The sequence below is a fragment of the Protopterus annectens genome, chromosome 9.part0 (genome assembly GCF_019279795.1).
Source record: "Protopterus annectens isolate FY-2018-M chromosome 9.part0, PAN1.0, whole genome shotgun sequence".
NCBI classification, from domain to species: domain Eukaryota; kingdom Metazoa; phylum Chordata; order Ceratodontiformes; family Protopteridae; genus Protopterus; species Protopterus annectens.
In genome coordinates this window covers 1,019,000,291-1,019,015,356 of record NC_056743.1, presented here as the reverse complement: position 1 = coordinate 1,019,015,356, position 15,066 = coordinate 1,019,000,291, and the positions used below count along the sequence as shown (strand labels likewise).

At 37.7% G+C, this 15,066-nt stretch overlaps 1 protein-coding gene across 1 annotated transcript in view; it reads right to left on the bottom strand.

Moving 5' to 3' along the window:
• FMNL3 (formin like 3) overlaps window positions 1–15,066 on the bottom strand; it is a 1,635,345-nt gene that overhangs the window by 395,414 nt on the left and 1,224,865 nt on the right. The window contains exons 16-17 of the mRNA XM_044082195.1: window positions 14,586–14,788; window positions 13,607–13,841 (exon numbers count right to left, since the gene is read on the bottom strand). Coding sequence (XP_043938130.1) covers window positions 13,607–13,841; window positions 14,586–14,788 — 438 coding nt within the window. The remainder of the gene's footprint in view (window positions 1–13,606; window positions 13,842–14,585; window positions 14,789–15,066) is intronic.

Below are 15,066 nucleotides of genomic sequence, written 5' to 3'. Positions count from 1 at the left end.
CCCGACTGGAGAGTGTCGGCTCCTAGAGTCCCCAGTCGGTGCAGAGGACGTCCGAGTAGATGGAGCTGATGACACTGGAACAGGTGTCGGCTCCAAGTGTTCTATAACCATCAGGGTGGCCTTCTCCGGCTCCGAAAAACTGATATGGCTCAGAAGAGGAGCAGTCAATTCCTGGATAGTGGTCTTCGGTTCTGACGCCTGGGTCGGAACAGCTAGGCCTGGTGCCTTTAAGGGCTTCTGTACCAGTCCGTCCATGTCCGAATCCAAAAGGCTAACAGAGGACCTGGAGGAATGCAAATATAGTGCCGAATGGAGTAATGGAGAAGGAGGAGATTCGGAGAATGGTTCTAAGGCAGTGTCCCAGGTCAGAAAGGAAAAGACTGGCGGCTCCAAAGGCTGTGGAGCCGAAGTCACAGTAAGTTCCACTTTCTTAGACTTTTTTGACTTGGAGTCGGAGGAGGATTTGGAGGACTTTGATGACTTGCTGGCTCCAGCCTGGTCAAAGCTTCTACAAAGGCGTGCTTAAGCAGACCCCACTCCATGAGCTTTCTCTTCCTCTCAGCAAGCACCCTAGTGGAAGAGGAGTGGCAGATACTGCAGGACTCCTGAAGGTGCACCTCACCCAGACGTGTCCATCTGTGACAGACATCTTCTGTCCACTGTCTGGACATTTTTTGAAACCAGACTTTGGACGTCTGTCTTTATCTTCCGACATAATATTAAACAGCAGCAAATTCTATCACCACTGTAAACAAGTATAACAAGGGCGGCACAGTGGTGCAGTGGTTAACATTGTCACCTCACAGCAAGAGGTTCTCCGGTTCGATTCTCGGCTGAGGTGCCTTCTGTGTGGAGTTTGCATGTTCTCCCTGTGTTCGCGTGGGTTTCCTCCGGGTACTCCAGTTTCCCTCCCACATTCCAAAGACATGCATCTGGAGCATTTCTCCCCGGGCCTCCGCTGAAAACAGGCTTTTGTGGAACCTAGTCGGACATTCCCGGTCAACAAATGTTAAATAAATAAATATATATATATAAAAACAAGAAACTAACTGTGAATTTAGTTGATAATACCCAACTATAAAACTACACTAAAGGCCAAAGCCAACACTGGCAAAGAATGGCCACAAAAAATAACGAGGCCAAAGAGGATAGTAATATATGGATAAGGGAAATACTAAGCAGTCTAAATATGAATATATAAGAACATTTTAAGAAAAACTTGCTAATTCGCTGAATAAAGTTTCAAGCAGAATTGAAAACCAAGAGATCAGTGCCGTGGCAAACTAGATCTGGGGTAATTACAGCAGTGCATCTTGGGATAAGGGGCTTGGTCTCGAGCTACTGGTAATCTTTGAGCTTTGCTAAACGGCCGTGTCGGAGCCGAGAATCGGCTCTGAACCCATCAATGAAGAATGAACGGCGAGATTTAACCACTTCACATGATAGCTTACAATATAAAGAAAAACTGGCATTAATTTAATAAACTCAGATGTCTTCTTACCATCAATAAATTTCTTTTGGATATTAAAGTGTTTGAAAAAAGACAACATTAAAGAAATGGATTATTTGCAAAATATAAAGGTGTGTGGATGGGTGATGTAAGAAAAGAAAGAAAAACAAAAGGTTTGGAAGAGAAGGAATATAAAAGTGAAATAAAAACATGTAAATTGATATAAAGGAAGCAGAAAAAGAAATGAAAGAATGGTATAAAAATAAGTGATCTATTATATTGATCATTGGAAACACTGGGGGATAGAAGAAATCAAAGGAAAAAAAAGCAGGAAAGGTTTGAATCCTATTTTGAAGCCAGTTATTTTCTGTGGTGTTTTCTACTCGACAGACTGCCACTGAAAAGTAACATGAAATGTAAGGTTCTGGAAGAACGTGTAGTAGCTGTAATATTGAAGAGTCATCCAACATTGTTTTTTGGACTGTTAAGACAATGGTTTTTGGACATTATTCAAAGATATCTATGATTGGAAATTTTTTAAAAACTTAGATACAGACATGGTACTATTTGGAAAATAAATGTCTGGGATATTTCTTGCTATTTGATATTTATGGAAAACAAGATGTGAAGAATTGCTGTTTAACAAAAGAAAACACAATGAAGTAATATGTGATATAGAAAATGGTTATGGTTAAAAGGATGTGGATAAAATGGTTAAATGTATTTAGAAAAAATGAATATGTAAAGTATAAAATGTGATATAAAGTATAAATATATTGAATGTGTAAATAATGAAAGAAAGATGGAAAAGTGATAATATAATAAAGCAACCCCTACCATTTTTTAAAGAAACATTTACCTATACAAGTGATAATTTAATCATACATTTACATACATGAAAAAAAATATATATCAACATCTTTTTAGTTCCAAACATTATACATCACTTATAATCTATCCAGTCATTGTCAATCAAACGTTAACATAACTCATTCAAATCCTTTTTTAAACCACATTCCTCCTTCAAAATATATTGTTCCCATAATTCCCATTTTTTCTATGAAATTTGCTCCTACCCTTTTCTGAATATCCTATTTCCAAGTTGTTTCATCTCTGTTACTATATTTACTACTTCTAATATGGTTGGTTTAGGCTTAGATTTCCATTTTTTAGTAACTGCTTTTTTGGCAGCCACCATAATTAGACTCAGGAAGGCCATACTATGTCTAGGTCAATTCCGATTCTGTATCACAGCTCAAAAAAATAATTTCCTTAGTTATTTTAATTTGCCCACCCAATATTTCTGAGTAGTCTGCAGGGAATTTTTAAAACGTTTGCCAGCTCCTTACACTCCTAAAAAAGTGTTCCCGATTACCTTTCTTCCTTATAACACCTCCAACACTTGAAATCTAACAGAGGAAAAATTATTTGCAGTCTATTTGGGGTATAGAAATACCTATGCAAACACTTCCAAGCAAAGATCCTAAATGTTCTACATTTAGATGTATATTTGGGAGTCATACATACATCTTCCATTGTTTCTTTGCAAATTGCTTATCCATTCTCTCTTACCAATCCCTTCTAAACCCCCTACTCTTTTTGACAAGTGCAGTGGGATCTTTTACATCCAGCTGAGCTACCACCAGTTCAGACAGATGGGGCCTTGGTTTAGCATCTCATCTGAAAGATGGCACAGCCAAGAGTGCAGCACCCCCATTATGCTGTACTGTAGTACTGGAAAATTAATCAAAGTACCCAGTGTGGAAATAGTACTCTCACCTTTGATGCAGAAGACTATGGGTTCTTGTCTGTTGAGCTACTGAGACTGCATTCTTACTGGCAGAGAGGAGGAGGAGCCCCCCTCCCAAGCAGGACCACTCGGTTTAATGGGAGAATCTGCCAGTAAAGGAAACGTGGGATGTGTTTCTTGCAGAAGAAGGCATTTGGCTGGCAGTAGGAGCTCAATGGTCAGCCGTTTGGAGAGAAAAAGAGAGAGGGGCCATCCTGACCTACTCAATCAAGGTTTTGCCATATTAGCCCCTGGTCAACCTTACTTGTCTGGCATAAAGGAAGCAACCTGGTCAGTAAGTCTGAAGGCATCTGAAGCCTTTGGTCATGCTTGTGCAATAACCTTGGTATCTGTACACATCAATGAAGTGGGATGTTAGATCATTTATCCCTTATCTGTAGGTTTTGAGTAGAAAAGTGGTAAATGGATGGATTAAGTGAGGGATGGGTCAGAAACTCCTTTGGTATGAAAGAAAGGTTTGCCTTCAAAGCTACCTCATCAATGGGGAAGTTAATAGATGGCACTTGCACATTAGGATGTGTAGCTCAGAAAATCTTACTTTTTAAGATAACAAATACAGAGAGTCTTCCAGGGAAGATATTTCAATATAGCTGTAGAGAAGTTCAGAGAGAGGCAGAGTCAGTTCATCTACAATATTCAGGTCCTAGGCTTAGAAAATGTGGGGGGGGGGTCTAGGCAGACAGAAATAGAAGTTATACCTTAAGAATTGTTAAATTACAGCATTAGCAAAACTGTTGGAACTACTGGGATACAGGCAGAGTGGGTAACAGAAGCATCTTTATGAAGAACTGCAGCAGGCCATGTTGAAACGGGTCTGACCGGTACCATGTAAGGTATTGTGATAGGATATGGGGTTTATCTCCTTATTTTTACACCAATGTGAATATCCTCTCCATTTAGACAAATGCAAATATGACCTAATGGTTGGTCTTCTAACTCTGAATAAGTAAAACATCTGGAGAAAACATATGTCAGTGTGGTATTACCTTGTTGTTTCTCAGGCTGTGAGCTTGAGGTTCCTGAGAAGTGGATGCAGCAGATTCTTATTCTGCTAAAAGAAAAGCTAGCGGGAAGGGAAAAGGCAACTGCCTTCTAGGTTAGTATTTAATTATTTGGAATGTTTACGAACTCTGCCCTTGCTTTTACAAGCATTTAAGGGATGAGAATCATTTCAGGGAAAGCATAAAACATCACCCTGGTTCCACCTGACTAAAACAAATTTGTTGGTACTGCTGTGCACTGTGTGTCTTGGAACAAAAAGTGAATACTGGGTGATTTGACACACAAATAGACATTTTCTTGTAGCTCAACGTCATGATGTCCTTAAAGGATGTTCTCTCTACCAACTCCCTGCTCACAATATGTCTGACAAAAATTATTTGACCAAGTATGTAAACTGCTTATAGTTACAAACTGATTTTTGTTTGCCAGATCCCAGCTCACTATGTTTAGTCTGCACAGGGGGCTATGAGTGAGTTTCCTCAATCTGCTGTTCACAATGTTGTGGTGATACAGTCACTATTTGTAGAATTTCTGGTTTCAGTTGCAGCTTTGTAGCTTTCCAGGTTAATACACTTCCTCTGTTCCCTGGACCAATGTCTCGGGACTCAAAACTGATGCAATTGGGTTTCCCAAGCACAGCTTGGTTTATCTGTTCTCAGCTTTTTGTCTGATTCTGGGAAGACAAAGCAAAACCCTAATTTCCTGGAAATCTGGATATTCCATCTCAAGATCCCTGGAAAATGCATAATCAAGAGGTAAAAAGTTCTCAGTGAGCTGCATCCATTTGTCTCTCAGACTGTTTGGAATCACTTGATACCCCTTCATGGGTAACCTGACAATGAGGACAGTAGGCATGTATTTTCCAACACTATGGAAAGATCCTGCAGCAAGATGGCTTTAAGAAAGAAATCAACCTGTTCTGTCTTGAGATAAATATATCCCCAGTGCTTATGACCCAGAATGATCCTTAAAACCTTCCAGTGTACATGGCTAAAGTTCAGATCTTGCAAAATCAGTGATGCTGAAAACACTGCACACCAATTTCAGTCCATCTATAGTCACCCAATGAATGTGGCCTAAAATCAAACAATTACTCAGAAAACAGGAAAAGAAACAGATCTCAGTAGTAACTAAAAAAAAAAAACAGAATGACACAAATGATGCAGTTGAAAGTCAAAAAGGGCAAGAAGTATACTGGTACTGGAAGCTTCCTACTTTTAACTTCAGGAACCGTCTGTGGACTCTGACAATAAACAAAAAGGGGGGGGTCCCTTTATGCTTAAGTATATGGGGAAGTCATCTCTCAGCAGCACTAGAATCAAGTCTTTTCAGACTGACAAACTTCTTTACAGAGGTTCATAGGTTAGTACTACACAGGTGGTTTGAACAGCCACATACAATTTAGTCATGTAACCTATGAAGTGTCTACCACCATTCTTGACAAGGGTCAAACAACAAATCCCTGAAGTTAATGCGAAACCATCAAATCAAGACTTAGGAGGCTAAGGTGTTACATCACTTGACATGAAAAGAAAGTTGGTTTCACAGGAGGGGAATCCTTTAGGTAATTAACCTATCCATCCAATAAGTCCTACTATATTGCAATTTAAGTTGAGTTTTGAAGAAAGTGTTCCTAACACTTCAAACAATTCAACTGAATTCTATCAGTTCAAACTGTGTAGTCTGAATGCAACTGCCCATCTAAAGGAAACATTGTATAAACCAATATTTCCGACAGTGTAATACCTTTACCTCCCACACACCTGATGAGCTGATTAACTCACTTATCCTAAACTGTGATTCAGGTTACCAGACCATTACTGGGTCTAAACCAACTATGCAACAGTCACCCTCTTTCACCTTACTATTTTCTTTTAGCTTTCCTAATCTAGCAACTATTTTTATAACTCCACTACTTCTACTCCTCCTACTTTAACCCTGTTCTCCCTTTTCTATTCCCCTTGTGTAACTGTACATATATTAGATCTATGTATATACTCTGTTGGATTTTCTATGCTTACTCACACATGTAAACCCACTGTTAATTGTACATTGTAAATTGTTCTGTTACATTATGATGCAACCCTGGCTGAACCTGTTATTGGTCATTTTTTGATCATTGCTCTACCCCATTAAATAAATTTAAATAACACTACCAGTATTTCTGAGCAGGAATAGAAACTCTAATAAAATAGTATCTTTCATAGTACAAAAGGCAAGACAGTTATCTTCCATGTATAAATTTGAGTGAGAAGGAAAAGAGGAACCTAGCCGTTTGATTTTCTTGGCTAAGAAACACTGAGGTCTTTCAAATCGGGATATGTGTTTGGTAAGGACAAACCACAGAATTGCATTCAATAACCAGCCAAAAAAGGGAGGAATATAAAGGACAGACTTATTTGGATCTTGAGGATATACCTTTGATAACTAATTGGTAAATGAAAATTATTCCTTACTTCAACCGAAACTTGATCAAAGAACAGTTCAATGTCAGCGAAAGTGCCTAGATCTTGAATAAATGCATCAGACCTGAGCAGAGTTCCATTTATATGGCAAACTAGTGGGAAAGACTTGTTTCCCAAATGTGACTACATTAAATCTTTTGAACTGTCCAAGGCCATGGTCAGAAAACCAAGTGCCGATTCTATCCATCTCTTCTTGGAGAACATATTGAATTTATGAGGGAACCAATAATGGCACCCCAGTCTGGAGTCATCTCTAAACTACGTCATCCACAAACCTCAAACTTATTCACATCAGAGAAGTGAATACATAAATAAGGAGGCCCAACACAGAACACTGAAGGGCTCCATTAAAGACTAATCTATCAGATGAGATGAACAACACTGAAAGGCTCCATTAAAGACTAACCTATTAGATGAAATGATACCATCAACTATCATCTTGTGTTCATAATGAAAGAGTTACCAATTCTTGAGGAATGCAGAGGTTAATTTTAAAATGGTAAACTTATCACTAATGTCTACAAGAGGAATCCTATTGACTGCATTAGTAAAATAAAAAAAGCAGCATGTTCTCCTATCAGTGGCATCAGTCACACACTCAACAATTCAACACAACTGCACAAGCAAGACATACATTTCACAAAAACATACTAATTAGGAGAACATGTTTATGAAATACCAATTTCAATGTTAATGATGGCAATTAATATCTGCTTCAGTATTTTGCAGGTAACACTAGGGAGGCTAATTTGATGATAATTTCTGAAGATCAGTTAATGCAGAGATACCAAAATCACTGTTCTCCCTGCGTACGGCCAAGATTTAAAATCTTAAAGGGGTTCAGCAATAATGGACTTTGTGCTGGCATTAAGGCAGCCTGGTATACTGTCTGGATTCATGGAACTGTTATACTTGCTTTGGTAATAGCTTCCAGGATCTGGTCCATAGTGATAATGGGAGAAATGGTATTAAAAGACAGAAGGGAGGGGACAGCAGGGTAAGTAGGAGGGGAAAACTGAGCTAAACATGTCAGTTAGGACACTTGTTATGCTTTCAGTATCAGAAAAGGGACAGCCTTTCAAGTTTAAGTTCAGTGCACTACTGAGTATTACTTATAATATTCTTAATAGAGCTGAAAAATCTATACTCAAATCATATCCAGCTTTACTGTTCCTAATGATGTGTTCAAGATCCCTGAATACCTGCTTATACTCATCCTTTTGACTGATGTTGCAGATATATTTAAACATTCCATAAGAATTTATCCGCCTGTTATAAGTATGTTTATCTAACATGCTCACCAGTAAACTTCACACCATACTTATGTCTAACAAGGATCGACTTACTTATACATTGTTTGACGTAGCTGTAACATCATGGCTAAATGTAGCAGCATTAGAGACTGGCTCAGCAGGAGATGGCACCTTCGAAATTCTTAAGGTCTTCAGATAGCCCTAACCGGTTGGCCATTTGAGTAGCTCCTGAATATAGTTGAATTTGTAAGCATTTGGAACCGATTTTGAGGAAAAGGTGACAGTCTGGTCATCAGACTTGGTCAAGGAGGGGATAAGAAAGCAATGTTTTTAAACACCTTTATTAAACTCTTATATAGACAATGACATCCGTGGCAGGGCTAGCCACCGAGTGGTTTAAATTTTGGCTCAAGATGATTGTCACTATTGAAGGGACACCCTGACCCCATGTGCAAAATGGGAAAAAGGGGTTGAGGATGAATGGCTGGATTTACAGATGATGACATGAGTACATACATTATAACATAAAAGGAAACAGACCAGATCACACATTTCTTTTCATTTTTATGCATTAAACTTACGTTTTTTTAATTATTCACTCAAACATTATATAAATTGTTCATTTTCCACCTTCCCTTAAACCTCACTCCTCCTTTTCCTCCTGAACATCAATATGCATGTACAGTTCCCATAAATTCTCAACTCTGCTCAAAGATACTTCCTCCAAGTATATAAATCCTCCCACCAACACAAAGACTGTTGCAAACGCTCTAATTTCAACTCAGATGCTTTTAACCATGGTCCATCTGCTCTCCTCAATAAACTGGTCCTTCTTCCATGACCACATCCTTGAAGAAGCTGTCCTCACATTTAGCAGAATCTTCCTAAAGACTCTATACTCCCTGGCCCCCATTAGGAAAATTTGAATAAAATTCAGTTTTGTTCAATGTTTAACACAATCCACTCACACCCTTATGTACAAGAGTGTGCGCGCCTGGAAGAAATGGAAAACAAAATCCCCTTCTCATTTTCAAAATTATAGGGAACTCTAATTTAATCAAAAAACAGGTTAACCTCAATAAAAAAATTCCTACCAAAAGCCACTAAATAACCCTGATTCCAACCCCCAAAAATTCTGGCAAACTATCAACAAACTACTACATCCAGGCAGCCCTTCTACACCAAACCCTTAGCCCAACAGCTCTGCCATAGATATCCCCCCCCTCCATCTACCCATACAACCTCCTTCACTCTTAAGCCTGCCCCTACAGCTTATTAGATCGCTTCTCGGCAAACATAAAACATGCTCACCCTCTGCCAACTTACCTCCTCTATACCTTAAACTTGCTGGAAATTCTATTGCATATCACGTCTCCATATTAATCAATATATAAATCCATGAAAACACAGTCCCAGAAATCTGGAAGAAATTCTGTCATACCTTTACACAAAGGTGGAAATTCTACTGATCCCTCTAATTTCAGGCCTATAGCCATTCTCTCTCTCCTATCAAAAATACTTGAAAAGTGCATTCATAAGCAGCTACTTGATCATCTTCTACAAGAAACTCTCCTTACCCCTAACTAACATGGCTTTCAGCCTAATCACAGCACATCGTCTGCACTATCTTTCACACAGTCTATCGCAAAATCTCGTGACAATAAGTTAGTCTCCTGTCTTTTCCTGGACCTCTCTAAGGCCTTTGATATGGTTTCCCACAAATTACTTCTGTCTAAACTAACTAACCTTAATTTCTCCAACTCTGCACCTTGCTAGTTGTCTAGTTAGCTCTCCAACAGATTTCAGTCCATTAAATGGCTCTTCCTTCGAGTCCAAACAGGGGTTCCCCAAGGCTCCATTCCTACATCCTTACTACTTAACATTTTTACTAACAACCTCTGCACATCCTGTCCACACTCCTCTTTAATACAATATGTTGATGACTCTACAATTATCTCCTGCTCTGGCAATCTCTCCCACCCTCTCACTCTTACCAAAGAACCTCTCCACTCAGTTGAAAAATGGCTAACTAACCAACTCCTACTCAACTCTAAGAAAACCAAACTCCTCCTCATCCTCCCAAAATCTCTCCAACAGCACAAAACTACCTTTACTGTCACCTCCGTGAATAACGCAACTATCTCAGTAGAACCTCACACAAAACTACTAGGAGTCACAATTGATAACAGACTAAAATTCAATTTTCACATTCAACAGTGCATCAAAAAGACTCATCAAAACCTATGCTTGCTCTATTGGCACAAAAAAATCCTCACAAATGAATCTAAATTCTCTCTTGCATATGCTTTCCTACTTCCCACCCTATTTTATGCTGCTCCAATCTACAATCCAAACGTATGTCTAAACTGGAACTCGCATATAATAAAATCTCTACATTTGCTGCAGATCAGCCCTATCGCTCACACCACTGCTTATATTTGAAAAGCCTATAGTGACTAGAATTGTGCCAACAACTCCTGCTACCTCAGCTGCACTGGAGTCACTGCATCCTAAACAAACCCTCCTCCTGTCCTGGTCCCTCAACCCTCATCTCTCTTTACACACCGAAGCTCTGACCAACGCCTCTTAGAAATTTATAAGCCCACTAGAAACATAGCCAAACTCCTCTACAATCACTCTGTTGCAGATGCATGGAATAAACTGCCTCTATGTTTAAGAACTATCTCTAACAGTAACTGCTTCAAAAACTCTCTAAAAGACAGCCTGCTAAACTCATGGTCCTGTTTATGTACCGACCCAATTTAAACTACCCTCCCCTCCAAAATATACCTAACCTCTTCTTACCACTAATGATACACAACATTTCTTCCAGTTTCTACCTCCAAACACATCCTATCTGTTCCCTTGCTCTATACAAATCATGCTCCAACTCCTAACAGGCTGTACTACAAACATTGTGCCTTGTATACATTTTACAGTTTACCCTGGATAGAGTTCTTGTTAAATTCTTGTATGTAATTAGTTTTATTCTCTGTTTATTATGTCATAGTATTTCTTGTATGCATCTTTTTTTACTTGTACAACTGGCGTTTTTCTCCTCGGGCCTCTGCTGAAAAAGGGCTGTCACCCAGCCAGATTAACCTGTTCAACAAATGTCAAAATAAAAATAAAATAAATAAAATTCCATTTATTTCTATGCAGTTTGCTCCTTTCCTCTTTTAAAGATCCCACCTTCAGTTCTTTCATCACATTTACAATATTCAGTACTTCAATTACAGTGAGTTCAGATTTTGATTTCCATTCTCTAGTAATTACTTTTCAGCAGCCAGTAACATTAAACTTAGTAATCCTTACTATATCTGGGCAATTCTGATCTTACATCCCAGCTCAAAAATAATTTCCTTAGTTACAACCATTTGCAAACAAACATTTGTGACAAGGTATTCTGCAGGGAATTCTTAAATTCTGCCAACTCATTAAATTCTTTACCATTACAATAAATTGTAAAGGAAATCCATATATTTCCAATTATTTAAATAAATAAGTCAAACTGACAGAATCAAAAGCCTTTTCTAAATCAAGGCTTAAAGTAATTAATTTAGCTGTACTTATATTTGCAAAGTCAATAATTGAGTCTTAATATTGTAATGATTTTTCCTATTTGATATAAAATAATTTTGATCTTTATAAACTAATAAATCTACAGATTTTTTAAATCTATTTGCTATGACGGACATAAAAAGTATACAGTCAAAATTTAAGAGCGAGACAGCTCTGCATGAAGCACATTTTTTAGGATCTTTACCTTCACTCCGAAAAGGAGAATCTAAGCAATATTTCCATGATGGTGGAATTTCCTCTCCTCTTTGCACTAACAAGCAAATGCTTTTGAATAAGCTTAAGTTATAAGGCAAAACCTTAAAAACTGTGGGATTAAACCATCATAACGAGACTATTTTTAAGATTTCTGACATGATCTTTAATTTCATAAAGAGAAATATTTATCAAATTTGTAATGAGTTTCAGATATTATATTTTTAAAATTATTTAGTAAATGTTCTAGTTTCCTCCTCTGGATCAATACACCCCATATTTAGTTGTTTACAGTAGTATTAAAACTAAATCATATGTCATCTAAATTCAATTATATTTTTCTAATTTCTTCATTAAACACATAATTAATTTGGTTAGCTTTTTTTGATTAATTTAGCTTGGTTTAGCTAATCTATGAGAATCTTAAGGGAAGTAGCATATGAATTCAATTATACTTTAACGGTAATTCAATTTTATGAGATAATAATAGTTTGTATTTTTGTTAAATCTTTAATAATTTTAACTCTATTTTTATCATTCTGAACCTTTAACTTTTCAGAAAGTAGCTTTCCCTGTAAGATTTTGATCTCATCATTAAATTTTCTAATTTGTTTCTTTACACTGACTTCTAACTTTTTGATGTATATGAACTTTAAAGTTATCCAAAAAACTTCCATTTAAAGCACAGTTACATCCATTTGCTCTCCAATATTTGACAGAATACTCAGTAGGGAATTTTTAAAATCTGCCAACTCGTTACATTCCCAAAACATGTCCCCCCGTTACTTGTTTCTTCCCTAATCACACTTCCAACATTTGCTATCTACCTTAGGAAAAATTCTTTGAAGTCTACTTGGAGTATAAAAACATCTATGCAAACACTTACAACAAAAATTCTAAACCTTGAGGACCTTTTTGCATACTTCAGAGCCATACATATGTCTTCCCATTGTTTCCTTGTAAATTGCTCCTCCAGTTAATATTCCCAATCTTTTCAAACCTCTGAATGATTCTTATAGCTAACATGCAATACTTTAAATGTCCTACAAATTAACAGCTGCTTCAGTTCTACATCTGACTAAAAACCCTACCAAAGCAGGTCTTTCAGTTATGACTCCCCATTCCCTTTCTCTTTGCTTATATTTGGATACCAATCCCTGGCATGGAAGGCAGTCTTTAACCTGGAGTCTAGACTACCTCTTGGCCTCATCCAACTCTATTTCCTTTCCCTCCCTAGTTAACTGCTCCCAATACCTTGATTCCTTTGCAAGTTTTCATCAGTAAATTCACCTCTTGCTATTTTCTGCACCCCTATTTGCTTGCAGTCATCCTTATTGCAAAAATCTCCTTTCTCCATTTCCATGGTGGCTTAGTTCTTAGAATACTTTCAAAAACTTTATGCATACAATATTCTGTATGGTTATCATCCTTCAAGACATGCGTTCGAATTCCCACATCTTTGTTTCTAGTACCCCCACCCCACCACTCCATCAGGTTTCACTTCAAGACTAATCATCCATTTGTCCTTCCCAGACCTTCAGTATTTCACAGCTAGTTTACATGTTATGAATTTTACACTAATACCAAATGGAGATAACACTATTAGTACCTGCCTTGTATATTGTTTTTATATCACACATGCACACTACATTAACAATTACACAGGAGTAAGAATCTTGCATCTCTGCTCTCTATAAATTGCTGAATGGATGGGGTGAGGCTCTAACATCTGGATATATGCTGTTGTAGCTTGTATAAAAAGCTAAGACTTTCTGTCTACTACACATATCCAGTACAGTCATGGGGATTCTGAGAATAACACTTGTGTGACAGACTTCCATTCAATACCTACCGGCGTTAGCATCTGAAGGTTTTCATTGAAATTGCCTACAAAGGTCATGATTGCCATTCGCTGTGTCAGTCGCTCAATCTTACTAAACTGTAGCATGAAACGGTCTTCATCAGACAGGTCTTCTATAGGTTTCCGTTCCTTCTCATATTGTCTGAACAGTTTCACTTCACTTTCCTGTGGTAAGAACCGCATAAGGCACTCTACAAAGTCAATTGGTAATGTCTTCAAGTCAAACCTAAAAAAATAAATGATGAAATGTGTCAAAAGGCTGCAGTCCTGTTAGGCACACCTGTTAAGGCGGTGATAACTATTTTCAAAAGCACTAATTATTACTGACAATACCAGAATTAATCAAGATTCAGCTTTCAGAATTTCTTCTTCTCAATGAAGTTAATGTACATTAAGACTGAAACCACAAGTCAATATGCTTCTTTAACAGCTGCTTATGTGTATATATAAACGTGCAACAAGTACACATATACATATCTTTGGCCTCCTTGAACATGTGAACCTAAATGTGTGCACCCACAAAAAGTCACAATCTGTAGTAGTACAAAGTATACTCTTCCACAGATTAACTCCAGCAGTGGCAAAGGGATTATAAAAATTCTTCCCCATATCAAAATAAAACAAAGACACAAAGGAGCATGCCCTCCTGCTAACAGCAGTCCACTAGTACTAATAGTATTCTCTCAACAGCATCTGTAGATGAGAGTATTTTCTTCCTACAAGGTATAACTTGCATGCATTACATTAAGTGCCAACTTCACAAAAAACATAGCTTAATACCACACCCCATAAATCCCATTAACTGCAGTTATCTTTTACCTTCACCAAACTAATGTGCATCAGTGGACTCCTTCACACACACTACAGTGACATGAAAATACTTTGTTGTAATTTTATTACTTAACCTTTGGATTATAAAGACTGGAAATGACATGCACAAAGTAAGGTTATATAAGCAGTTAAGACATACATCTGAACAGCCTTGCAGATTTCCTCTGTTGTTTTGCCAGCTTTCCTCAATGTGATTGCCAGATTCTTTGCCCTGTTTGTCTCAAGAAGTGTTACTTTGTTGAGAGCTTTCTGACATAGCTTGCTTTTCGGACAGGAGAGGTCAATGGCTGCACCTTGTGCTCTTGTTTTAAACAACTCTTCAAATGTATCCAAATCCAACTCCTGAATCAAGACAATAAAGTTGGTAGCAGATGTAACTTTCAGCTTTGTAAAGTATTTTATTAAGCCATCCACACTACATAGCCTACAAGGAGATACACAATACTTATTTGTACAATAAAACAAACATTTTTTTAAAGTTACATGGATGGCAGAGACACTACTGTTTCCTGAAAGGAAAAAGTTTACCTACTCCAGCTGACTTACTCTCACTTTAAGCCTAGGACTTCACTATTCAATGAGAACAAGGTACAGAAATCTGCTGCTTTGCAGCACAGCAA